Raw genomic sequence first — 26799 nt, forward strand, 5'->3', positions numbered from 1 at the left:
ACTTTAAAAAAATAAGTGTATGTATCTATGCCACTATCATTAGGGGTTTCATACCACTCGTATCGTGAAAATGTAGGAAACTCCATGCTACTCAGAATAGCTCACTGGGCCTGCCTGGAACTGATCAAGGGCCTTGCACCTAGCCAGGGCCTTGGGATTTGCCCTTGACTCTGGTCAGAGTGTTACCTTGGGGAGCCACTCCACCTCTGGACTCATCTCATTTTCCTCATCTACAAAATGAAAGGAATGAACTCTGGAATGCTACAGCAAAATAAACAAGGTAAATTGCATTCCTACCAAATATATAAAATGGAAATGGAAAGAAACAGTTTCTGACATCATTGAGCATTGTATTATATGTTTCACTTTAAGTTAAAACTGGCATTTTTGTGATGGACAGTTTTACATATGTAATTCCTCAATATGAATTTATAGTCTCTCTTTAAGGACTTGAATTGTATTTAAGTAATAGTCACTGTCTTCAATTAATGAGGGAAATCAGAAAGACTAAAAGTAAAAATTCCATGTTTGTCCCCAATTCTCCCCTTAACTCCTACCAAAATTATCCAAATACATATATTTCTTTTAATTAGTAAAAATGCTATTACTTTTTGGACCCAGTTTCTTAAGTAGGGAAGTAACAATATAACCTTGTAAACACTATTTCTTTTCATTGCTGCTCCCTTGAACTAAATATTGAAGAAAAACATTACAGTATAATTTGCAAAAACGTATATTGCATATAAAAATTATCCTATGCTGACAAACGTGGATTTATGATCAAATGAAAGCAAAAATGTACTAAAAAGCTATTTAGCCAAATTCTCCACCAAGTTATTTAGGTGTGATTCACCCTGCAGTTTATTGGATTTGTGATTTTATCTCAACATACCTCTAAAGAACAAATTGCCAACCTGGTATTTTTCTCTTAGGATAATGTATGGTATAATTCACTACGGCAAGCCAAATAGTTAACTTGTAATTTGGGGGACAGCTTATTCGTGCAACATTTTAATGATCATATATCTCCATCCCAAAATTAATCTGTTACCAGGTTAAATCACTCCAAATCCTTTCTTCCACAATCTGCGAGAGTAATTGCTGCTTCAGTTTCAATCATAGAGCAGTAAATCTAGATTTACTTTTAGGCAGCTGGTTTATAAGTCCCTGGATATGCATAATTTCATAAAGTGATTGAAGTCATTTTGATATTATATCAACAGCAGCTTATCTATAGCATCAACTCCAAGCAATTAAAAAACATTCACATTTTATGTGTACCTTTTGCAAGTAGTTTGCCTTTGTAGACACAAAGGTTTTCCCCACCACAGTGCTGTTGATAAACTTTAATTTCATCCCGGAAGTCAGGATTATCAGAAGATAGGTGCACATTTTTCCCCAAATAGATCATTGTAATAGCTGCATTACTATGCAAGGATGTTTTATGAATCCTTCTTGAATCCTGAAATGAACAAAAAAATGAGGCTTATTAACGAATTACTTTCTAATGAGAGTTCTTACCTGACATTGTAATATGAAGAATAAAGAAGGTTATTTTTAAGTACCTACCAACAAAATCTAAATAAAGTGTCAATTTACAAATGCACAAAAAGTCAAACCCATTGCAAAATAAATCCTCCTAAATAACTATAACGTATATGTTTTGGCTTTGTATTTTTAACGTAAATAATGGGGATTTGGATAGAGTTTGTCATTTTTTGTTTTAAGTGCAAGTGTGTGGGGAGGTGTGTGGGAGTGTGATTGTTATATATAGCAAAAATTTCAATGACACCAAGAAGAAACTTTTGGCTCTTTTAGCTGGTTCTCCAATAAAAATCCAAACAAATGAACTAAATAAATATTAGTAATATCATTTTGTTTCAGTTTGAACTGACTTAGGGATTCAGCAACAGTTTTTGTAATTGGCTGCTTCATCTTTACAACTGAGCACTGACAACACATCCTTCCCTGGGCTTATTCCATCTGAGAGGGAGATGCTCATGTATGATTTCTTCTACGGTCATTCTGAAGATTGAGGTCATTAATAATTTGTGCTTGGGACTATCCAGTTGCACAGGGGCATTCAGTTGATTGAAAATCCAATATCAATATTGTTTATAGTACCAAAACAATCTACTGAACAAAGTCTCTAAAATTACTACAAAAATCTATTTGATATCCTATGGCATTGCCCAATTTAAATTATTTATAAAATATGCAGTAAATGTGTACGCCAGAAAATCAATGTCCTAGGCATTGACTCCTAATTAATTGTTTGAAATATTTTCATAATAGTGGATGAGCACAGTGTTTGCCTGACCTCTACGAGGAAGAGGAGGAAGTAGAAGCAGAACAAAGGAAAGGAGGAAGAGGCAGAGAAATAAGAAAGGCTGAGAGGGTTGAAAGACTTTAGCGGGGGCTAATAAGAAAACTGTAGGCCTCTAGAATTGTACACAGGCCAGCCTTTCCTTCTCATCTACTTCACTTTTCTAAAAATCAATTTTAAGCTAGACAAAAAATGTGCAGAGACCAACTTTAAGTGGATTCAAGGCAGTAATTTGAGTTGATTCCATCAAATTATAGATGCATGAGAAGCACGCATTTTCTAAAGAATAACAAAGCTGCAACAAACATTTTTGAAGGAACTACTAAAATATTTCCATCTCTAAACTCATCCTCTTCCACTTCAGATAATTTTTTTTTTTCCATTTCATTCTATTTCTCTGAAGCAAAAACCAGAGGAAAGAAATCTGATGGAATGAAATTCTGCTAGCAACCGTCTGAAAGTATAAATGAGGGAGAAAGTCCAAGATTTAAAAATTCAAGCAAATTTTCTTGCCTGTTGGAAGGAAGAGCTCTCAAATAAAGAGATAATCAAGAGACATATTACAGGGCATCAAGAGCCATGAAAGTAAATCAGCAAACTGGATAATTTCTTGCAGATTAGAAACATCTCCCTGAATCACAGTTGAAGCAATGGGATGATGCAGGTCTGGCTCCTACTTGGAAAATCATAATCCCATGTTTCCTCTTGCCTGGGCAACTGTGGAGCTGTGACATGCCTGTGTGCAACCCACTGCACAATCAGCAGACCTCAGGCAAATCCAGCTCCAAGCTGCGCCTAGCACCTTTAATGAAGTGACTGATTAAATAAAAGCATCCCCCTTTTGTTAAGCAATACTTTCTGAAGCAGCATGGATTTAGAGGTAGCCCTGTGAGTTTGTAGGAGATAAGCACTATATAAATACAAGGTGATAGTGGGATTAGAGTCACGGAAAGACCTGTGTCCTGTGTATGAAATGAGAAACTGGAAGGAGAAACTTTTAAAGAGAAAAATACAGGAAAAGGCAGCCCTTTATCCTTTTCATTTCCTCTTTTTCATATTTCTTTCTGATAAAGCTTATTTCTGATAGTAACATCTTTTTTCCGTTGGGTCTCATTATTTTGTTCTATTTTTAAAAAATATTCCCTATTTATTGCAACCAAGTAAATTTTTTCTGAGTTCTAACAGAAGGCCCAAGCGACAGCTCGTGATTAAACATATGCACTAGGAAACAAACAGTAGTTTCTTTCAATTGACTGAATTGCCTCTATACTTACCATCTTGCAAAGATATAATGACCAGAGACAAATGAAACTTTAATAAGGTTTCTTGGCCCTTTCTGCTATCCTCAAGTATCAAAACCTTCCATGAAAATTCAGTTCCATTTGAAGAACAGGAGCAAGCCCTCATGCCCCTGCATAACTAAAGCTCATCTTTCTGACTTCCTTCACCAGTTGCTTATGACTTTCCTTCTCATTTCTTTTCAGATTTCTCAGGCAAGTACAACTGAGCTGATAAATAAACGGCAAGCCCATTGAGTGGTTAACTCATCAGCCATTATATATTTGCAACATTTGGCATTCAATTGATATACTAAGTTTTCACTGAAATCTCTTTTATCCATGCCCACACCAACAGTATAGGTGTCAAAGGGCCTGTTCTTGTTGACAGTGTTGGGCAATAACTCCTCTCCATCTTCTTCACGAAGCCCTGGTGAATTCTGGACATCAAGTAGGGTGACCATGAAATTTATCATCCAAACTTGGACACACAGTGAAAGAAGTGTTACTAATAATTAGGAAATGGGGGAAAAAGGGCAGAATTTTGAACTATTCCAGGAAAACTGAGAAGTATGGTCACCCTACGAATTAGTCTCCCCACTTCTAGTCTGATATCCCTCAAAATCTCCCTCCTGTTGGAAATCAGAGTGATTTATTGTTATTCAACAGATCATGTGACTCTCCAGCTTAAAGCCCTCCAGTGATTCCCATTATCCATGGGATAAGTTCCAACATTCCCCAGGCAACATAAAATGTGTTATATTTTCTAATACCTACTATCTCCCAGTGATTGCAATTTCTCATGCTACATTTAAATGTCTAGCAACTGAACTGCTTGTAGTGGCCCAAACACTATCAACTACTTTTAATCCCCAGGCCTCTATAATTGTATGAGTCACATGATATTGGAACTATTTCCTTGTATTATCTCTGTCTCCGTAGATAAGGAGGACGTCCTACTGATCTTCATGCCCTCGGTAACTTGCCAGTGCTGATGCTTAGTAAGGACCTAATTAACATTGATCCAATTGGACACAGACATGGAATAATTAGGCATTCTATATTCTGTCCTTTCCATATTCTGATAAAGCTACAGTAGGTTGGTTCTACCCTAAATAGGAAGCTTGCTACATTTATAGAAACTCAATAGTTACCAGAACAGGAAAACTGATTCACAGCGTCTTGTTAAACCAAACACCGACTTTGGTGACTATGCCTTGATAAAGATTGATACAAAACCAACCTGACCATGAAGAGTGGCAATCCTCATGTTGATGCTGGTGGCCGTAGGGAGAGAAAATCTGACACAAGCCAGAGGAAGAGTGTTCATATCCCAAAGACTTAGGAAGCAGCTGGTTGTATGAAAACCTCACAGCACTACATTACACATGTTCTTCCCTTTCTCTTCTCTTTCTCTCTGGTTTTGCCTCCCACTTTGCTTTTAGTATGGTTTCTCTTTTCATTGTCTTTTGGGCCATTTTTCTTCCTACTGTGTAAACTTTATCTCATGCTTATTCCTAACATGCCCAGAAACACCTCAATCCTTACAGAGGCATCAGAGCTCTAGATTTTTCAGGGTCTATCTCACCTATTCCTTCCCACAGAAATCATAATAAGGGTTCTTGCTCACATTTCCTTCCCCACTCCCTCTGCTTCCTAACCTACTCTGGTGCTTCCTTGTGTGGCTCTGCATGATGTGGTGTAAGAGTTATTATTAATATTATTGAAGATGGGGTCTTGCTGTGTTGCCTAGGCTGGAGTGCAGTGGTGCAATCATAGTGGTGCAATCACTACAGCCTTAAACTCCTGGGCCCAAGCCAACCTCCTGCCTCAGCCTCCTTAATAGCTAGGATTACAGGTGTTAGAGATCGGGTCCTGTTATGTTGGCCAGTCTGGTATCAAACTCCTGACCTCAAGCGATCCTCTTGCCTCAGCCTTTCAAGTCACTAGGATTACGGATGTGAGCCACTGCACCTGGCCTTGTGATGGTTAATTTTATCTATTAATTTAGCTGGACTCCTATGCCCAGATAGGCAAACATTATTCTGGATGGATCCCTGACCAATGTATGTGGTGTGTCCCCTCCTCTTGGGAACTGTGAGTAACAATCTATCTTTTTGATGGCAATTGTCTCTTAATCTGTAAGTCTCACCATACCTGAATAATTTTTAAAAACCCACATTTTAAAATAGCCATGCAGAACGATATACCTACTTTCATTAAGAAAGGGCCAACTAGTGAAGGTTTCAAGCAGTAGAGGAGCATGTTGAGAGTTTTTCCATAAAGTTTAATTTAGCACCATTATGTAGAATCTAATAAAACCAAGATGAATTTTGCTTATTCTTTTTTCCCCTTTCTGCTTTTCAATCTCAGTTCCCTGGTTCTATCTGCTAACTTCCTACTGATCATTCAAAGCCCATTTCAAATGCCACCTTCTCTAGGAGGCATTCTCTAATCTCCTCAGTCAAAACTAATATTTCTTTCCTCTATGTTTCTATTGTGCTTTATTTATATCACAATTATAGTACTCGTCACAATATACCATGGTTAATTGTCTATATATCTGTCTCTCTTGCTAGACTGCAATCTTTCTGAGAGAAAGAGTTTAGTCTTACCCATCTTGGTTACCTCAGGACCTAGCATATCATTTGCCATTATCAACAAAAACTGGACTGAGCTATGTTCTCATTTAGAGGCAGGACAAGTATATAGATGATTGCAGTAGTTCCATTAAGAGATTAGTTAGCAAGCCCCTGAACTAGAGATGTAGCAGTAAGGATGAAAAAGGATTATCAGGTACATGAGCCACTGTTCAGGTAGCATCTAGAGCTGTGCCATCCAGGACAGCAGCTATTTCCCCCATTTGGATGCTGGGCATTTGAAAGGTAGCTCATTTGCTGTAAGTATAAAAAATTCATTGAATATCAAAGACATAGTATAAGAAAATATATCATACTTAATTAAAATTTTTCATATTGATTACATGTGGAAATGATATTTTAGATATATTTGATTAAATAAAATATATTAAAATCTTAAAATTTATTTCATGTTTCTCTTTATCTTTTTAAATTGACTATTAGAAAATTTTAGAATTGCATATGTGGCTTGCTTTCTGTTTCTATTGGACATCTCTGATCTAGAGAACTTAGCATCTAGTTGGATGTGCAATGCACAAGGAAGAAGAAATTATAGATTTTGAGGCCAAATTATAGGACAAAAGTTTGTGCTTTAAGATAAGTAAGGCAACTGAATGGAGAAACTGGCTTAAGTTGTAACCATGTTGAATTTGAGGAGCAGTAGGACCTATCAATTGGGCATCTGTAATTGCACAGGGCTTATTTGGTACCTGGGAGGTAGAGAGGGAGCTTTCATGGAAAAGTCTCAAACTAGTGTCATAAACTTTTTGCCCTCTCTTTCAAAAAATGTATAAAAAATAAAAGCAAACTTTGTTATTGGTTTCTAAAATAGATAAACATAACCATTAAGTAGGTTCTTATTTGGAAGCCTGTACTTTCACTTTTATAAAAGCTATATATGAAACTTTCCACATTTTCAGCAGGTTGCTGTGTAGAGTAGGTGACTGGTAAGGTTAGACTACCTCGATCCTGAATGGGAACACAAAAGTCTGGAGGTGAGTGAGGTAAACCTTAGTGCAAAATGTAACTAGTCTCATGGATTCTGTAAATGCAGTATAAAGCTCTGAAGGTGCTAGAACAAAACAGGACAAAGCAACAGAGTCCAGAGACAACTTGCTGGACTGTGAGTCCTACCACACCTTGCCATTTGGCTCTACTGATCATCCCCAGAGACATGAATCACAGAAGCCAGAGACCACGTTGTTCTACACATTCATAGAGGAGCAGGTGGTGGCTACCAGCAAGCCACATTTCATTGCTTTTTACTCTTTCTTTCCTTTTTTAAAGAGCCTTTAAAAGGTGCTTTGCTGGATGGTAGTCATAAAATGAAAGATGAATTTATGTGTAAATTAGTCACAAGAGCCATCTCCCCTTAAATGAATCTTTTCTATATCTAAATAAACTCAAGTGTTAATGTAAAAGTGTGTGACTCTCCCCACTGAGACAATTTTACTCGATGCCTAAGGATCAGGGCTAGAGTCAACTCCAGCAGACATCTAGCATGGAATCATGTGTGAAGATGACTACATCTTGCATAGAAAAACAAGTGTGAAGGCTGAAGCCTCTAGGGATGGGTAGATTTATGGGTGGAGATGAAAAATAATCGCAAAGGAGTAGGACAAGAGGTAAAAGGAGACCCCGAGGAAGCACGAAAACAGAATGCCACGGAAGGCAAGAGAGGAGAGGTTTAAGGAAGAGGCAATTAACAGCATAAAATTCTACAAAGAAACGTCATGGTAAGTTAAAAAAAAAAAACTAAGATGGTAGAAATAAGTCTAAATATATCGCTAAACAAAGTAAATATAGTTGGACTAAACTCATTTATTAATAGAACAGAGATTCTCAGATTGAATCAAACACAATCCACCCCTATGTTACATAAACATATTTAAAGCCTAAAGTTTAAAACTAAAGACACCAAAAGACTAAAAGTGAAAGGAATATATACACACATATGCATATACGCACACATACATATGTGTATATATATGGTTAACCCTTGAACAACATGGGTTTGAACCATGTGGGTCCACATATATGCAGATTTTTTTCAATAAGTATATTGGAAAATTCTTTGGAGATTTATGACAAATTTGAAAAACTTGAAGACAAACTGTATAGCCTAGAAATATTTTGAAAAATAAGAAAAATGTATGTTATGAATGCATATAATATATGTAGGTGCTAGCCTGTTTTATCATTTACTACCATAAAATACACACAAATCTATTATAAAAAGTTAAGATTTATCAAAACTTACGCATACTCTTAACAGACCATGCATGGTGCCACTTACAATCAAGAGAAATGTAAACAGACATAAAGATGCAATATTAAATCATAACTGCATAAAATTAACTGTAGTACATACTGTACTGCTGTAATAATTTCATAGCCACCTTCTGTTGCTATTGTAGTGAGCTCAAGTGTCGTGAGTATCCACTTAAAATGCCATGTGACACCAGTCACGTCCACACGAGCAATTCATCTCTTTAGTAAATCATCTATCAGAGTGAAAAGTAATCCCTCAAAGTTCTTACATATTTTCCATCGTGTTTAGCGTAATACTGTAAACACTGAATAACTTCATGGGACTCAATGAAGTTTCACTTGGAGAAGCACTCCAAGAAGCAAAGTCATGACATTACAAGAAAAGGTTGAATTGAATTCTCTAGCTGAGGTTGCTCACAGGTGGACGATTCATTTTGTAAAGAGAAGACATAACTTATGGTATTGATAAATACAGTACAGTAGTATAAATGTATTTTCTCTTATTTACAGTTTTCCTAATAACATTTTCTTTTCTCTAACTTAACTTTGTAAGAATACAGTATATAATACAAATAGCATACAAAATATGTGTTAATTGAATATTTATGTTATTGGTAAGGCTTCCAGTCAACAGTACGTTATAAGTAGTTAAGTTTTGGGGGAATCAAAGTTTATATACAAATTTTTGACTGTGCAGAGAAATGACACCCCTTCCCCCCATGTTATTCAAGTGTCAACTCTCCATATACAGTACACACACGCACACGCACACACACACACACACACACACTAATCTAAAGAAAATAAGAAGTATTATTAGACAAAATAGATTTTAAGACAAAAAGTAATATGACAAAAAGGATCTCCTCACCAGTAAGATTAAAATAATCTTAAGTCTGAGAGCATATAAGATTTTCTAAACATTTACAAAACAGAACTTGGCATAATTACAAAGATAAATTGACAAATCCATAATTATAGAGAATGGATTTTCATTATAGCTCAAGAATTAAGAGACTAAACGCATAAAAAGTCTACAAATGTAAAAATATGAGTAACGTAATTAACATTTATCTATTGGACATTTATAGAACCTTAATTTCAGCATTTAAAGAATATGATTCTTTCCCAAAACTGAACATATATTAGCTCACAAAGCAAGTCTCCACAAATACGAAGGAGTTAAAATCACACAGATCAAGAATAAGATGCATTTTTAAAAGTAGCATTCAGTGAGCACAAAAGGAGTTCTTAGAATTGAAACATGGCAGGAGAGAAAACTCAGTAGAATGTGTGGAAAATAAAATTGAAAAAAACCTCTCAGCGAGTAGAACAAAAAGACACAGAGGTAGAAAGTAGGAGAGAAAAGCTAAGAATCTTAGAGCATCAGTCTAGTAGTTCTAACATTCCCAAAATAGAGATTCCAGAAAGAGAGAAAAAAGGTTTTTTTCTTGGAAAAAAAAAAAAGAGTAAGTCAGACTGAAGCCCTGTGACTCAGGAGACAGACATGATAAGGTCTGTCAAAGCCAGCATGCCTGCTGACACCATGCTGTGCTTCTAACCTGAATGCAGAATCCCAGGGGAACCTGGCTCAGGTGCTTATTTGTGCTTCACTTGTCATGACCCTGGGATGAAGAAGCTGCTGCTGCCTCCTCCATGCCCAGCTACAGAAGCCCATTCTCCTGGTCATTTTCCTGCTGGACATCCAGTGTCTGGCTCACACTAGGACCTCACCAGATACCTTAACACGCTCATGACCTGACCACTCTGACTTCCCCAGCAGGGGCTTTTAAAACTGTTTAAAAACCAAACCCAGGCGGTGACCCAAAGATTCTATTCAGCTTATTTTCTTCCAGAAATAGTGTCCTTTTATACGATGATAGGTTTGAGCTTATTTCTGAAGTTTTATGCATATAAGCGATAGAACTCTAAAGAAAAGCAGGGACATAGCTCACAAGGAAGTCAGCATGGTGGTTGCTCTGGGAAAAAAGTAAAGAATGATGGGGCAGGAAAAAGGGGGCTCTTGCATATAATACGATAGTAGAGTTCATCGTGAAGGTGTAGTGAGGAGTGCATGGTGCTTGCTTGGTTATCGTTGTTGAACTTGTACATATAGATAAGACTATATATTCTTATGGCTTATGAGACATTTAAACTTGCATTTTAAAAGAGCACGAACAGGTAGAATGTATCCCAGTAATACATTTTAACATCAGAAAATCAAATCCTGCCCCCCAAGTGTTCGAGAATGATGAGTAAGTCACTGTTTTTGCTAAGTGTGAGCCACATCTTTTGAGAGCATGTTCACTGGCCAGGTAGAAACCAATGCCAATGCCAGCATGCAGAGTGAAAAATTAAGTTAGTAGATGTGGTAGATTCTATTATTGTTCCAAATATTCACTGCCCTTTTCTGTGAGAGACTGATACTTCCTACTCCCTTGAGGTCAGTCTTGGTCACGGGCTTGCCAAATGGCATTCAAGTGTAAGTGACATGTACCACTCCTGAGTGGAACCTTAAAAGCATTCTGTGGTTCTGTTGCCCATGAGGCCAACATATTCCAGACTCCTTCATTCTGAGCTGTTCCTCCACTCTGGGTCCTAGAATTACAGCTGACAGTAGATAAAATTGTGAGCAAGAATATTGTTGTAAGTTGAGTTGCCTGGGGTTGTTAGACTAAGCTCCAGTGAACTGCTCTATAGAGAACTTACTAATGAAGAACAAGATAAAACAAGTCTAAGGTTGCAGCATGTGAGGAAATAATTTGCTCCTTTATCAAAGGCCTGGATATGTTGAGAGACAGAGATGAGTGTTAGAGGAAGGCAGCAAATCCAAATTAGAGAGAATGACAGATAGTACGAGCTACCACCGACAGTGAAAGAGTATCTGATCAAAGACACAGGGCAAGGGTGGGCCTTGGGGATGAGAGAGAAAACATCCTGTCAAAGACAGCAACCAAGGGAGAGAATTGGTAAAAGTAGAGTTGAAAAAAGGAAATTCAAGCAAGCAGGAAGAAGATGGTCCCCATCTTCTGAGAAGGTTAGAGGTAAGGACAGCTGCTGGGAGTGAGATGTGGACATGGGGTGAATAAGGTTCCTGAAAGTGAAGTTGGTTTTTAAGAATCTATGTGCATGCTGGCACTTCACTTCCTGATGATCAGTCAGTGAAATGTTGACCCAGCTTAGTTGCCAATCACAAAACTTTCATTTAATTGCTATTGGTTGTATATTTAACATAATAAAAATGAAGAGATATTTTGCCTTCTTACTAGCTTGTATGTGTATAAAGTCCAACAGGCCTTAAAACTATTCTACTAGTATTTTGAGGAAATCAGTACAACAAACTGTAATCTCTTCAAAAATTACTGAAATAATTTTTCTATGTATGATACAGTAATTTGCCATAAATTGTTCAAAATAAACTATATTATGTTTTTGAGGTATATCAAGGTTTCTGAACTTTCACAAATTAGATGTTAAGATATTTCTAACAACAAGTGACTGAACAGGTGCATTTAAGGAAATAAATGATTTGGAAATAGGTATTGGTCAAATTAAATTTGACCCCAAGAATTGTTAAATATTTTATTATTAATTGTGCTACACTCATTATGCAGCTGAATTACTCAAGCCTTTGGTTTCAGATACATTCAAGCTTACTTATAAAATTATATTTCTTTACACACAACATTTTGCATGCAATTTCCTCCAAATTCTTTTACTGCAAACCTAGAAATCTAACAGTGCAATGTAATCTGAGATAAATTAACAAAAGAAAAATTTGTTCCATAATCACCTTGGTCAAAAGAGGTTCTAAGCCATTTGGAGCAGTGGTTGGACGAAATCTTCTCCTTCTCCATGTGTCAGATCTATTTTCTCTTGTGATTTTCCCATTTGGGGGAAGTGGAGGAGGAATAGGCATCATGTAACTGTTAATGTTTGGAAGTTGATATGAATTCATTCTCTGTGAATTGCCTGTGGAGTTCCTGAACTTCATCACTGCCTTCTTGCCCTGTAATCATATTTCATCACATAAGAACCAATGAAACAGAATCAGTGACTCAATGTAATCCAAATTTAAAGACAAGCCTAAATGATTGACATTGCATGCAAACACAACTGATATCGATAGACAAACTCAAAACACTCCAGTCTGCTGAAAAATGACACTTTGTAGTATCTGCAGCAAATTAAAAATTCTAACCTTATGTGGTATATTTTTTAACTAACATAAACTGATGACACTTTTATAGTACTTTTGGGATTTTTCTTCAACAATCCATTAAACCCAATACAATTAAACAATTTAAAATCAAGAAGTTTGAAGTGTTGTGCTTTAAAGCAGAGCTTTAGTCCACTTAGCAATAGGAAATTAGGACTTTTTTCATATTCTTATTTCAAGCATCTAGGTATTAGAATATGCAGGGTTTGCAAAGCTGTAAACAAACTGGCATGTACTGTTTAGCATAAATAACTCATGTATTATTTAGAGTAAATTATTACATTTACAGAGGAAAAATTAAAATATTTATCAAAATTTTAAGGTATATATCCTTTGACCTAGAAATTCTAGTGGTAGGAATAAATCCTACACAGATGACTATACAAGTTCACTAATATAAATGTGTATAAGGATATATATACACACATGCACACACACACGCATATATATAAAGAAGTTAGTTGCACAAAATGTAACATCATATAAGTCCATCAATAGGAAGATGTTTAACTAAATCTTGCTTTGTCCCTATGATAGATCTCACCAGGCTTAAACAAAAATAACATGAATCTATTTATCCTGAAATAAAAAGGTTCTTATGGTATGACCATAAATTTAAATAATTTACATGCGAATTCTGATTAAAAACAAGAATGACTGAAAAAATTTGAATGTGGGGCTACCTTTAGGGATATACCTTCATATTGTTTTAGAGTTTAATCAGCATATGTTATTTTAATCATTAAAAAACACCAAAGGTATAGTCAATAATTACATTTGTCAGGTATAAGTGAGTCACTGAATTTTCACAAATTGGTAATTTTTGTGTATCTGAGGTAGTTTTCCAAATTTTAAGGACTATTTAAGTAGGTTTATCTATTTTCCACCAATCTATTTCTATTTCTACAATATGAATTTATATTGTACTTATGTTTATTTTTAAATTTCTAATTAAGTTTTGATCAACTTAGTTTGTATTTTAATATGCTTATTTGTGAAAAATTATTTTGTAGAAAGAAAAGTCACTCTCCAAATATCTCTCATTGCTAAATGAGCAAAAGGAACTCGTAAGTGAAGGGTATGGATAGCCCATATTTTGATTTAAAAAAGCATATGAACCGAAAGAGATTTAAGTGGATATTCACCAAGGAGTTTATAATTGTTAGAATGGTTGATATTGCATTTTGTCATGCTCTAATTTTTCTTTTCTTATATTTTCCATTTTTTCTGCAATGGAGTACATTTATATTATAATAAAAAATAAAAATAAGTAAAAAATAATGACAAGAAAATCAATGAATCTAGAACTTTTTGTGTTTATGGATTTAAAACAAAATTATTTCTGAGTAGGCATCAATCAATTACTGCCTTCTTTGAAAATGGTTTACCAGTTTTTCAAAAAAATTAACATGTTGTTCTTTACCTTGCTTGTTTTAGTTCAACAGCATTTTGGACATCTTTTCATGCCAGTGCAAGTAATTATATTTTTAAATGTACTTTAATATAACATAACAAGTTAAAACAATACCCTATTACTTAGGTATCTTCCAATTGTTCACTATTGCAAACACAACAGGACAAAATATTCTTGAATCTGTTTCTTTACCATATTGTGTATTCCTAGGATAAATTCCCACATGTTAAAATGCTTGAGCATGTTCATTTAAAATGGTGAGAGATATTTCCATATTGCCTTCACAAATACTTGTACTAATTTCTACTTCTACCAATGATACATGAGAAACTCTCATTCTAACAACATTCATTTTCAATCAAGTCATTATTTTTACTCATTTGCATCTCATCCAGTCTGTTTTTGACCAAATCACTTTTGCCTAAATTAAAGACTCTCACTCCTGCTACTTAGCAAAGTTCAACCTACTTCTATCTGTTGTATCTTCAAGTACTTTCAACATGTATATACTTTACTCTTTAAAAAAGCAATAAGAGTTTTTTGAGTGCTCTCTACGTACTCAGCAATATACAGGATATTATTCTTCTTTAGGATCTTCTTGTCTGATTTTATATTAAATCATTTTCATCATCAATGCCATTGAAAAAAATTACAGATAAGACATAATCACAGTATACTTTGTCTGTGAACATTACACTATAAGCTCTAATAAGTTACTTTTGTCTGTCTTGATGCCTAAAGCAGTACCAAGGCTATCATAAATGCTCAATAAATATTTACTAAATGAAAAGTGAGTTTAGCTAGTTGACATTATTGTGGAATTTATCTCAATCTTGTCAGCACATGAGAGCTACCATTAGCTGCCTGTCTCTCAATAACACATACCCCAAAAACTTGAAACAGGAAAAGGCCCTGTAAAGATTCAATTAGTAAATCTATCCAGTGGCTCAGAACAGATTTGAAGAGTCACATTCAAGGAAAAAAAAAAAATTGCTCCCCAGCCAGCAGAGCTTAAATAATACCTGATTGATGGTGTTCACATATCTAATGGGACAAAGTATTGATCAAAGTAGCATTAATAATTACGGAACTTAAAAAATAATATAATCACCTTGGCAAGCATGGAAAGTACCCATCCAAGTACTATCTAGGGAAGAGGAAATCCTACTCATTGGACTTTGAATATTTCTAGTCCTAATGGCAAAGTTACCACTGGAGGATACAGAGGGTTTTAGCCAAAGACCTTTGAGTTTTCCGGTACCTTTGGCTAGCGCATTCCCAAGATAAGACGGGTGTATTAGGCCATATAGGCCTTATACGATTAACATTCTATTACACTATCTCCCCTCATTCTGATTCCATGCTCACTAGGCAACTTTCTCATTGTGATTTGGCTTCTCATATATGTCTGCCTACTGGGGGATAATGCACTTCTTCTATAAGCCTTGACTATGACATCTCTTGGTGAATAAATAGCCCCTGAATATCATTGAGTTGCCTATTTTTGTTTATTATCTAGAGAGAAATGAGCTTGTTTTGAGTTCGTTTAGTTAGCCTGGACAATCTCGCAAGATGTGACTATTCCTGGACCCTGGCTAAAACAGGAAATCTCTGATCTTCAAAGTGGAGACCAGAGCCTAGAAAGTGTCAAACTAATTGACATATGACTCAATAAGTTGCTGCCTGACTGTAAGCAGTCTTCCCTAGATGAAGCACCACCACTTTTGGATTAATTTCTCTTGGTTTCTAGAAAACTATTGTTAAATTAACTGAAATAAGATTTATGAAAAGCGATTCAGAAACTGAAAAGCGATTCAGAAACTGAAAAGCATATTAAGTGGATTAATATATTATTATTTTTAGAGTTGTATTTATACTTTTACTGTGAAACACAATCACTTGTCTGAATTAATTTCTTAGTGTCAAGGTTATCTGTCAATTAAAAATAAAAATATCTTAATTTCACATATCTTGTGTTTCTTAAATGAAACATAATCATTCCTTTGAACATAATGACAACTGTACTCATGTCACAGGATTTTCTTAAGCTGGCAAAATTTTCTTCATTTTAGAAAAATTAACAGTACCTTCCCTAATTAGTGAATGTACTAATTCTTCCTCCCTATTTAAGTAACTCATGTTTCATGGTTACCATACCTCCTTCCTGTGCTCTAATAAAATAAGGGAAAATTATCTGAGATATAACCTTGAGAGGGTAGCAGAATCAAGCTCCTATGTGTGATAAACTCAGCATTTTTTAAAGATGGACATTCTATTCTTTCTCTATTCAACCTTCTAAAAGTCAAACTTGAAGCAATTTCATACATTGATGGGAAAGTAAGTCGGCATGCAAATGCCAACCTATTCTTGGAAAATTTCATTTTCTAGGTTTCATGCGTTTAAAATTTGGAAGAAGTCAACACTAGGTCTTTTCTGATAGAAGTCATATCTGGTTCAGAAAAGTTTTCCCCTTTGTTTTTCAATCAGCCTTGTAAACTAAGGAGGAATTGCCATGCATCATTACCAATCTATTCTTTACTTTTTTGCTCCATGACACAAATTACAGGCCTTCCCATTTGAGGAAGACATAATCACAAGTATGTAGTAAGTGTTTCATACATATACAATATAATTTTCACTGTGCAGATTTTAATCGAATATAATACCTTGACCACTGTAATAACCTATAATAATCTACTCAAAAATTAAAATATATTTATTGACAAAAATAACATTTACCCCAATGGGAAACAGAGCTTCATTTTCCAGCAATGAGGTTTTTGATCTGGACCTTGAAGTTACCTTTGGAAGAGTTTCTACTGCAGGATTACTGGGAAGAGGCTGTAATCGAATTGGAGGCTGCATATTTCCTGGAGCAGTATATGGTCGAGGGGCTGTCTAGACAATTAAGGGAAAAAAATTCCATTTAAATTAGTATCTTGACATGTTTCCAGAACCAATTAATAACCCAATAAATTGCCTAGCGTAATTAATGGTGCCTTTTTACCGAACAGATTAAACTTTAATTATGTCTTTCCATTATACATACCCTTATGACCCAAAGTATTTGTTAAAACATATGGTGTTGAATTCCTCTACATAACTAAATGCCACAATTATAGAGTATTCTAGACAAAGGAGATGTCCTCCATTACATTCCCATATTTTCATTCATACTGCAAACTTTCTGACAATAACTAATTTATGCTCTTCATACAATGGCTTTGCTCAATTTAATGTTACGTTGAATAATGTTCCTATTTTAGGAGTCTAAAAGTATATTATTGGAATGGACTCATTTCTGTCTAAATGTCTTCAATATAAACGCCATTCTGAATCTTTTAAGCCTTAAGACTGGTGCTGAAGTAAAAGCAGACAGTATAATTCAAACAAAAGAGGAAAGGAAATGCATTGCAATTTATTCAATGGCATCCTTGAAATACTAGGAAAACAAAAATAACAAAATTGTAACTGGCAACTTTGGAAAATGTATATAAAATTGGATATGTTTTGTATGCTAGATATTTTCCATTTGTCCCTCTAGATCTACCATTCACCTTTTCTGGCCTGACCTAGACTCTGGGGGTCACTCCTTTCGGGACTACACCCACTAACCTCAGGATTGCAGCTGGAGTCCACTAGTGACAGGCACTAGCAGGAGATGAGATTAGGATTTTTCTTCTCCTTGACTCACCCTGCGGGGTCATAATGGGCCAGCTGGGTCCCTCTACCAGAGTCCACAGCTCCTACTGGGAAGCCCTCTCCCAGCTACAAGTACTAGCAGCTGGTTCTGGTGTCCAATTCCTCTGTTCTCCCATTAGGCCTGGGTGCTGTGGCTCCTGATATGCTGACCCTAGCATGCTTAGCATCCCTAGTTGGTTTTCCTTAGCTCTGCCTACTTCTTTGCATCTAGCTTATTAAACACTTTCTAATTACACTGTTTGAGCCATCTGTCTGTCTCCTGCTGAGCCACTGACTGATGCATTTTCTAATCAAGAATATACTGCAGCAAATGCCAAAAGTGCTTTTATAGTGCATTAGAAGTGCTTTTGGGGCATTGAAAGAATATTGTTAGTTTAGTATAAAGATTAGCAATGTGGCTGGGTGCAGCAGCTCACACCTATAATCCCAACACTTTGGGAGGCCAAGGTAGGTAGAACACTTGAGCCCAGGAGTTGGAGATCAGCCTGGGCAACATGGTGAAACCTTGTCTCTACAAAAAATGCAAAAATTAGCTGGATGTGATGATGTGCGCTAGCTACTCATGAGGTGGGAGGTAACCTGAGCCCAGGCAGGTCGAGTCTGCAGTGAGCTGGGACTGTTCCACTGCACTTCAGCCTGGGCCATAGAGGGGGATGCTGTCTCAGAAAAAAAAAAAAAAGATTAGCAATGTGTCCAAAGTAGAATACATCAGACTTTTGACCCAATTGTTCTAATGCAATAGAATAGTAGAAAGTCTATCAAGAATAGTACATACATATTTAGGAAGGAGGATGACAAGGATGGTATATAAGTGACTAATGAAAAGGGTTTAATACATTAACTTTAAAGAATGGTGAACAACAAATATTCAGCTCTGGAAAAGTGTGTGTAAATACTTTACAAAATGATGATAAGGCAGCTCCTACTACCAAAAACCAGCCTTAGAAGTTAGGCTTGAGAGGCATGTCATATGTTGCTAAATCTCTGATTTTGTTAAGTCAACATTTATTGAATTCCCACCATAGAAACCATGAGAACATAAAAAGTAGTTTTTAACATCTAATGGCAACACAAAACAACTAGTGTCAAATGAACCACGCAAATACTGCCAAACAGACAATAAAATACCTGAGACCAGAACTTAGAAGTAAAAGTTCTCAGAATCTTTAGGGTAAGCCAAAGAGGCTAATACAACTTAAAGTTCCACAGAAGCAGTTAGATTTTATCCCAATGGTAAACAAGAGAAGAAAGTGGATAAGCAGAGAAGAAGGATAAATTTGAATATCCAACCAGGAAGAAAGCTGGTTGTGAGCAAGACATGGGAAGAGTAGTAAAGATAATATTCCCCAATATCTGTTTTCTTTTCTTCACTGGGAACATGGTTATTATGAAAAAAGATGACATTTCCCAGCATCCCTTGGAATTCTGTGTAGATGTATGCTTCAGTTTTGGCCAATAAGATGAGAGCAGAAGTGACACATGACACTTCCAGGTCATGTGCTTAGAGAGAAGATATGTGCTCTCACTTTACCCCTTCTCTCTCTGGCGAAATATCCAAATGGTGATATACCATCTTGGCTTTTATGGATAAAAGCAACACCCTAAGTGCGGCAGATCAGCAACACAAAAGGAGTCTGGGCTTTTGATGACTTCACAGAGTTAAGATAGCATTGTCAGCTGAGACTCATGTATATGCTGAGATGGGGAGGAGACCCTTTTGTTTATGCCAATGTTATTATAGTTACAGTTTTCATACACAAACCTATATCACAACCAGTATGAGAAGCCAAGTGGATTGACTAAAGCAGGATTTGGTTTTGTTTTTTTTTTTTTTGAGACAGCGTCTCACTCTGTTGCCCCAGCTAGAGTACAGTGGCGCGATCTCGGCTCACTGCAACCTCCACCTCCCGGGTTCAAGTGATTCTCCTGCCTCAGCCTCCTGAGTAGCTGGGACTACAGGCATGTGCCACCAAGCCCGGCTAATCTGTGTATTTGTAGTAGAGATGGGGTTTCACCATATTGGTCAGGCTGGGAGGATTTGGTTTAAAGAAACAAAAAATAAGCCTATATGGTCCAAAAGGTAAAAGGTCTTAAAACCCACAAAGAGAAATTAGAACAGAGGTTTCTGAACAAAGGAATCAAATCACCCAAAATAATTCTTTTGAACTTTGTAAAACAAACATGCCTCAAGGATCTCTCCTGTCAAATAATCCAACTGAACACAAAAACTTGAAAAATCTATGGTAGAAATTTAAGAGAACAGTTTACTGCAAACTAGAACATGATCTATTGGCTGTTGTGCTCTAAATTTTACTTCCCTACATTTGCATATAGATATCATTCAGTTAGATGAATGTGGTAGTCAAACGTTTAACTGATTACATTTATCTCTAAAAGCAAATCTGCACCATTAACTAACAGCTGTGAGCTACAAATTGTTGTAGTTCACATCAGAAGCCACCTTAAATTTGTTATATTTTAAATTGTGTGTAATATATTTTCTTGGAATAAATATGGCATTGTAGCTTAACATTCTGAAAACCATACCAGAATATGAATTGAAATTAACTACCTGGTGATTACTTAGCTTAGCTGAGCATTTCTCATTCTTAGTAGATCAGTGTGGGTGAGTGTTCCAAGCATATGCAGAATTAGCTGAAATGATTTTCCATAGTTTTAATGGGAGTGGTACAGCTAAAAATCTGTATACTATTTTGAAAGTTTAGGTTACCAAGGGCACTAACATTGTATTGGATGCTTTCCTTATTCACTTAAAAAAGTTAAAAAAGAAAAAAATCAATGACAATATCTCAAAAGGATTATTATCTTCATCTCAGGGACACTTGGAGATCATGAGTCAAATTTAAAGAATATGTATCCAGATGGAAAAAAAAGGGAGGGGGATTTGGATGTCTGTAAAATGGGACCTATTTAATTCCAAGATCACAATAGGTATCCCTTACGGTGTAAAAGCACCATCAGGGGGGGCCACATGAAGAATCCTGGCTTACCAGAGAGAAAGATTTTTGAAGCTGGTGTCAGTGTTTCCTGTAATTTTAAAATTACTTTTTCACTCCTACTACATTAAGATCTGCTGGATGTATCATAAACTATTTATTGAGGGTGTTCAGCTGGAAAATTGAAAAGAAAGGCTTTCAAGGATTTTTCCTCTCTGAAACAGGTGGGAAGACAGAAAACAGCACTTGATTGTTTCTTTTGTTTCACTCAGGTTAAGCTTTTGAGAGTCTGGTTAATTCGTCATCCAATAAAAGAATTTGTATACATATATATTCACATCAAACCTGGAAATAGGGTGACAACAAAGGAAAGATGGTTGCTTTTCATCATTTGAGCTGTTCATCAAGAAATGTCAAAACATATTTACCCTTTGAAAAATGTCAAAGCTTAACACTATATGTGATGAACCGACTTCAACAATCTGTGAAAGCATTGCAATTTCTCCATAAATATTTTGCAATTCAGAAAAAGTACATGTTAACAAGGAAATATATTAGGCTACACAAAGCAAGAATAAAGACATAATCAAGCAATTCATTTACAATTTAAACCATCAACCTCCAGCAAATGTTCTATAAATCTTTTCCTGTATCTATATTGTTTCAAGGTACTTTACCTTCCCTCAAGCAAACACCACCTTTAGATTAGAAATGAATCAACCTGGAATAAAATATCAGTGTTTAGTTTCTTCAAATAGAATTTCTGTACCTTTAATTATTTTTATCTTAGAGTATGTGCACAGACTCTAAGCACAAGCTCAAATGTTAGTATTTAGCCCAATATGCTTTTTGGTACCATTGAATATGTACAGATAAGGTGGAAGCAGAAGGAACAGCAAGAAAAAAATCCAGAGGTCAGAAAATATAGAATAGGTATAGTGGTCCCATTTTGCTGCATTGAAGGGTGCTAAAGAGTAATCATGCAGAAAAAATTTGGAATAGCTAATTTGAGGTCATATGGCTTAGGGTCTTAAATGTCACCTGAGAGTCTGAGCTTTTCTATAGGGAATACAGGCCAGGGAAAGTATTTGGGTATGTAAGTAACATAAGTAATCTGGACTTCCAGAAAACTAATCTAGCATTAATGAGCAAAAGTGATTTGGCAGTAGTGATATTGACTAGAAGTGAGATATTCAGAAGAGACAGAGTTGAACAGATATAAGACTATATTTTCATTCACTAGAACTGGCAGCATTATGGAGACATGCTCCCAGAGAGTATCCTTTCTGAGAATGAGAAATAATAAATTAATTAGCTGGGACACTGCATGACGAAGTGTTTAATATTACTCACCAGTGCTAATGGACTGGAATGTCCTTCATCAACCAGAACACTATGGCCACGATTAGTCTTTGGGCCAACTGGTGGGTGGGGAGATAGGATTGGCATGTTATTTTCAACAGACCTTCTTGTGTGCTCTCCCTAGAATAAGAAAGCAATTTAGCAAATAGATGTATAGTTAGTAATCTAGGTTAGATTATGCATGACATGTACGAAATACTGTATGACTAAAGAAATTCTTTCTCATTTCTTCCAAGAGTTACTTTTGTTAAGGAGTTAAGTGTGGTGGTAAAAGGCAAGAAATTGAGTTGGCTTTAGTTGTGCTCAAAGAAATAACTACAAAAGCAGTGCATCCTCCATTTTAGCAATTATATTTGTTAATTTGCTTCAAGCAGTTCACTACAAAAGGCATAATGAGCTTTACTACTGCAATCAGTAGACTACCAGAAATAGTACTTTTCTATCTTAGAAAATAAATAATTCCATTAGGCAAAAAGTGTCCCATGTTTTAAAAAATGAGAGCTAAAATATATCTTGTGCCAAATTCAGTAATAAAGTGAAAATTGTTCAAATAAAAATCATATGAAGAGGCACAAGGGTAGCAAATCTCTGACAATGCTACAATATGCCCATGTACTTCCTTTAGTGGGTCTGGCTACCTGGGCAAGGGTGAATAACACACAGCAACTTTTCCTGCTTCATGCAGTGTGAGTGACTCTTTTTTTTCCAGTAACCACATTTTCTCCATCAACATTTCAGCAGATAAATTATAGAATCTATGACTCAGTCCTTGATGTAGGGCAATATTGGCAAAGTTGGATTAACCACAAATCTCTACACACCAACTCTTTGATCTCGAAAAACTGACCCATCTTCTGTCATTTGAAAACATTTTCGTAACAAAATTATCTCCTCACCCTGATAAAATAGACCTGAATCCATCAGGCAAGGGTGAAAAATTACTGTCTTTTATGGCAAGTTATTCTACAGAAGCTTTACAAATATTCATCAGTTTGTGAAACGTCTCTTAGGCCACACATTGGTGATACTACAGTACACAGAAAATTAAGAACAACATGTGATTACAAATGACTTAGGAAACTGAGTAAAACTGCCAACCTAAATGGAAATCTTGAATTTAACTGAATATCTCATCTCTTGATTCAAGTTTATATTTCCTGAGTTCACTGCAAAGAAGATATATTTAAAAAACAGAAAACAAACAAGGAATTTTACAATGCGTTTTACAAAATCTACATTTTATCATGCTTTCTTCTGCTAAAGAGGATCCTTTCCACCATGTATTTCCATGGGTCACATTCAAATGAAAATGGGTCATTGTATCATTCTTAAAGAGCCCTGTTTTCCATCAGGTTGGAAACATTACCATCCATTTTTACCTTCTTAAGACACAAACAAAAATCCCTTGGCCTCTATCACAAGAATATATAGAAGCAAAATTTCAAGAACATTTTCAAGTTTGTCTTTGAAAGGTTTGTGCCTCATTAAAATTTATTTTTTACAAACAGCTCCTATTTTTGTCACAATCTTCTGTAATGATGATGGCCAAGATTAGGCTTGGTGGAACCATCATTGACTTCAACTATCTTTTAACCAAAAGTAAAGTGTCCCAAGGAACTGGAATCATAGTTTCACTGTTTTTTTTAAAATCATAAAATAATACTATGAAGTAAAAGAGAGTTATGTAACTCCTTACCTTAAACCTCTGGATTCGCTCCTTCCTAGCTAAGGTCTCCAATTTCTTTTTTATTTCAAGCTGATGGTAACGCTAAGTATACAGGAAAGAATAAAGGAGAGGATCATATCGGTTATAGCAAAGACCAGTTTAGAGGAAAATAATTCCAACAGCTAACTATATTCTCAATTACTCCTCTTGTCATTGAGATGGAGAAGAATCATCTGCATCAGTGCACGAGTGGGAATATAAATTTGTGCAACTAATTGGAAATTCAATTTTGAACATATATTAAGCAGTTAAAAGTGTTCGTAACCTTTAACCCTTAAATTTCATTTCTAAACCTGTGGGAAATCTAAGTAATTTTAAAAAATGTTTTATGCACAAAGATACTATCTGAAAGATTTTTTTTCCTTTTTCTTCAAGGCAAAAAAAAATGCAGAAACAATATGAACTATAAAGAGAATGGCTATATTTCTGGCACATCCATATGACGGAATAAAATATAATTGATCATTTAAACAAGGTTCATACAGATTTTGTTTAAAAAATGGACAATGCACATAATGCAGGATAAAAGCAGGATACAGAATTTCACAGAAATACAATTTAATTTATCAAGCTCATATTGTGTATCTGTCCCTGTGCTAGGAAGGTGCTTCACATACATTATTTCTTCTTGAACAACTCTAATTGCCAAGCCACCCTATTTTACAAACAAAGGCACTGAGGCAGAGGATAATGAACTTGCTCCAGGTCATATACCCAGCCAGGGGAGGAGCTGTAATTTCAACCTTGGCCTATGTGACACTAACTTCCTGTTTTTCGCTTGTTTTTTCACAAAACCTTGTTGTCCCTGTCACAACATAGTATGAGTTTACTAAGGTAGAAATATGAATAGAAAAGAGACTAGAAAGAAATGCCTGTTAACAGCAGTTGTCTCTGAAAGGAGGAATTTTATGTAATTATTTTCCATTTTTATGCTTCCCCCCCAAGTTTTTGTAATATATTATTCTATAATTTAAAAATAAGCCTCATGTAAAAATAACCTGCTTAAAAGGCAAATTGAAATTAATTAGACATATTTGAGAGTGTTTTTTTCATTGGCCCTTTGAAAAAATGTTTCCTCTCTGTTCTTGGTTCCCTCCTGCTGCCTTAGGAACCCTGCAGACTCAATAATTCCCTATCATCAGTCCTCTTCTTAACACTTCCCTTTCCTCTCTCTCTTCCTCTGATCTCCTATCCACTTATCATCAAACTGTTCAATTCACTATCAACCTTTTTCCACCTTCCATTTATTCCCAACTCACTACAGTCATCCACATCTACTGACTTGCCACTTCCCTACTGCTGAAACTACTTTTGCCAAGTCCACCAATGTTTTTGTCTTCTGGGTCAAACCTAATTTCCTTTTGTTCCCCAGTGCTCATCTTATTTAACCGTTCTGCAGCTTGTGAGAACCTTCCAGCTTCCAGGATACCATTCTAACAGGCATGTTTTTGACCACTTGAAGGTTCCTTTTCAGCCCATGCTGTTGTTCTTGATCTCCTGCAGTGCACATACCTCCAACCAGGTGAGAAAGTCTTTCTTCTGAGCTCTTTCTTCTTCCTCACTCCTTCGTATTCAGTCAGCTTAAATCTTTCTCCCACTTCAGCTTCTCTGTAGACAGCTGCATCTCCCAGCATTACCACTACTGCTATTAGCCTACACCCTTTGGCAATAGCTTCCTGATTGACCTCCCAACGCCAATCTTTTCCAGCTCATGAATCCATCTTCCACATTTTTAGCAACATCATCTTTCTAAAACAGCTCTGCTCATTTCTTTCCCTCCCCTGCTGAAAAGCATTTCATCGCCTCATCACCTACACCCCAAACTTAGTTGAGAATTTAAGGCTCTCCAGAGACTGGGTACCAACTTGTTGGAGAGTGTCACTTCCTGCCACTCCTGCCAACTAACCCACTGTGCTGTCTGGCCTCAGGGAGGGTTCCTTTCCATCTACCATATCCTTTCATACCTCTGCAACTTCTGAGGTCGGGAACACCTTTCCCATGTTTTCACAGGAACCCTCACTCAGTCTTCAAACAGCAAGACGTCTGTTCAGCTTCCTCTGACTCCCACAGAGAAAAGTCATCCTCCTTTTCTTTTCTGAACTCACTCTATTTGTTCCTCTCTTCTAGCACTTAGTCACATTCTACAGTATTTTTTTTTAATTCTACCTTGCAGCTTGAACGCACAGCCTCATACTGGCACATGGTAAGCCTGCAATTATGGCTTGTTGCATGAGTGAATGCATGAATGTGAATATAGCAGTATTAGCAAGGAGCATCAGCATAAACTAAATGTGAGATAAATGTGACAATTTAAAGATAAATATTGTTTGTTCTATTATATTTATATATTATTTATTCTATTATGGAACAATTATGTTATTTAATATATTACATATTAACATTTAACTAAAATATTTATTCAAAACTAGGAATCCACAAAGACTTAAATAATAGCATATTCAACAGTTATGATGTGTCACAATGTGTTAAGTGAGATTTTGGAAAACTAGACTTCAAGGATTAAGGCTAACAGAGAACTTAGTGCCTATTCAGTAAATTTGAACCAAGGTATTAATTTTATGCTGCACTACTTATTGTTTTCACAGAAAAATTACAGCTAATACTTTTATAAGCAAGAATTTAGGGCCACAAACAATAATTCTGTGTAATTCATGGGCATGATAATGAAGCACAAGGTGAATTCCTAAGTTAACAGATCATACATATCTTAAGTGAACACTTCATCTACCTAATATAGCATAATAATAAATATTTTCAGTGGCACTAGACTTACTATTGGTTTACTGATGATTCTACAGTTGTTCATAAATGTTTACTGCACTCACAGGTCAATAATTTTATGAGCCAAGTTTTCTGATTTACTGCTTGTATGGTCAAGCCAAGAA

General features: G+C 35.8%; 1 protein-coding gene across 3 annotated transcripts in view; it reads right to left on the reverse strand.

Moving 5' to 3' along the window:
* ERICH3 (glutamate rich 3) overlaps nucleotides 1-26799 on the reverse strand; it is a 105778-nt gene that overhangs the window by 51508 nt on the left and 27471 nt on the right. The window contains exons 4-8 of one of the 3 annotated variants that reach the window (XM_063624026.1): nucleotides 23864-23935; nucleotides 22159-22287; nucleotides 16886-17044; nucleotides 12307-12522; nucleotides 1282-1462 (exon numbers count right to left, since the gene is read on the reverse strand). In XM_063624026.1, coding sequence (XP_063480096.1) covers nucleotides 1282-1462; nucleotides 12307-12522; nucleotides 16886-17044; nucleotides 22159-22287; nucleotides 23864-23935 — 757 coding nt within the window. Of the gene's footprint in view, nucleotides 1-1281; nucleotides 1463-12306; nucleotides 12523-15257; nucleotides 15543-16885; nucleotides 17045-22158; nucleotides 22288-23863; nucleotides 23936-26799 lie in introns of those variants that run through there. The other 2 variants (XM_063624027.1, XM_063624028.1) reach the window with 2 other exon arrangements.

This window comes from Symphalangus syndactylus, chromosome 12 (genome assembly GCF_028878055.3).
Source record: "Symphalangus syndactylus isolate Jambi chromosome 12, NHGRI_mSymSyn1-v2.1_pri, whole genome shotgun sequence".
Taxonomy (NCBI): domain Eukaryota; kingdom Metazoa; phylum Chordata; class Mammalia; order Primates; family Hylobatidae; genus Symphalangus; species Symphalangus syndactylus.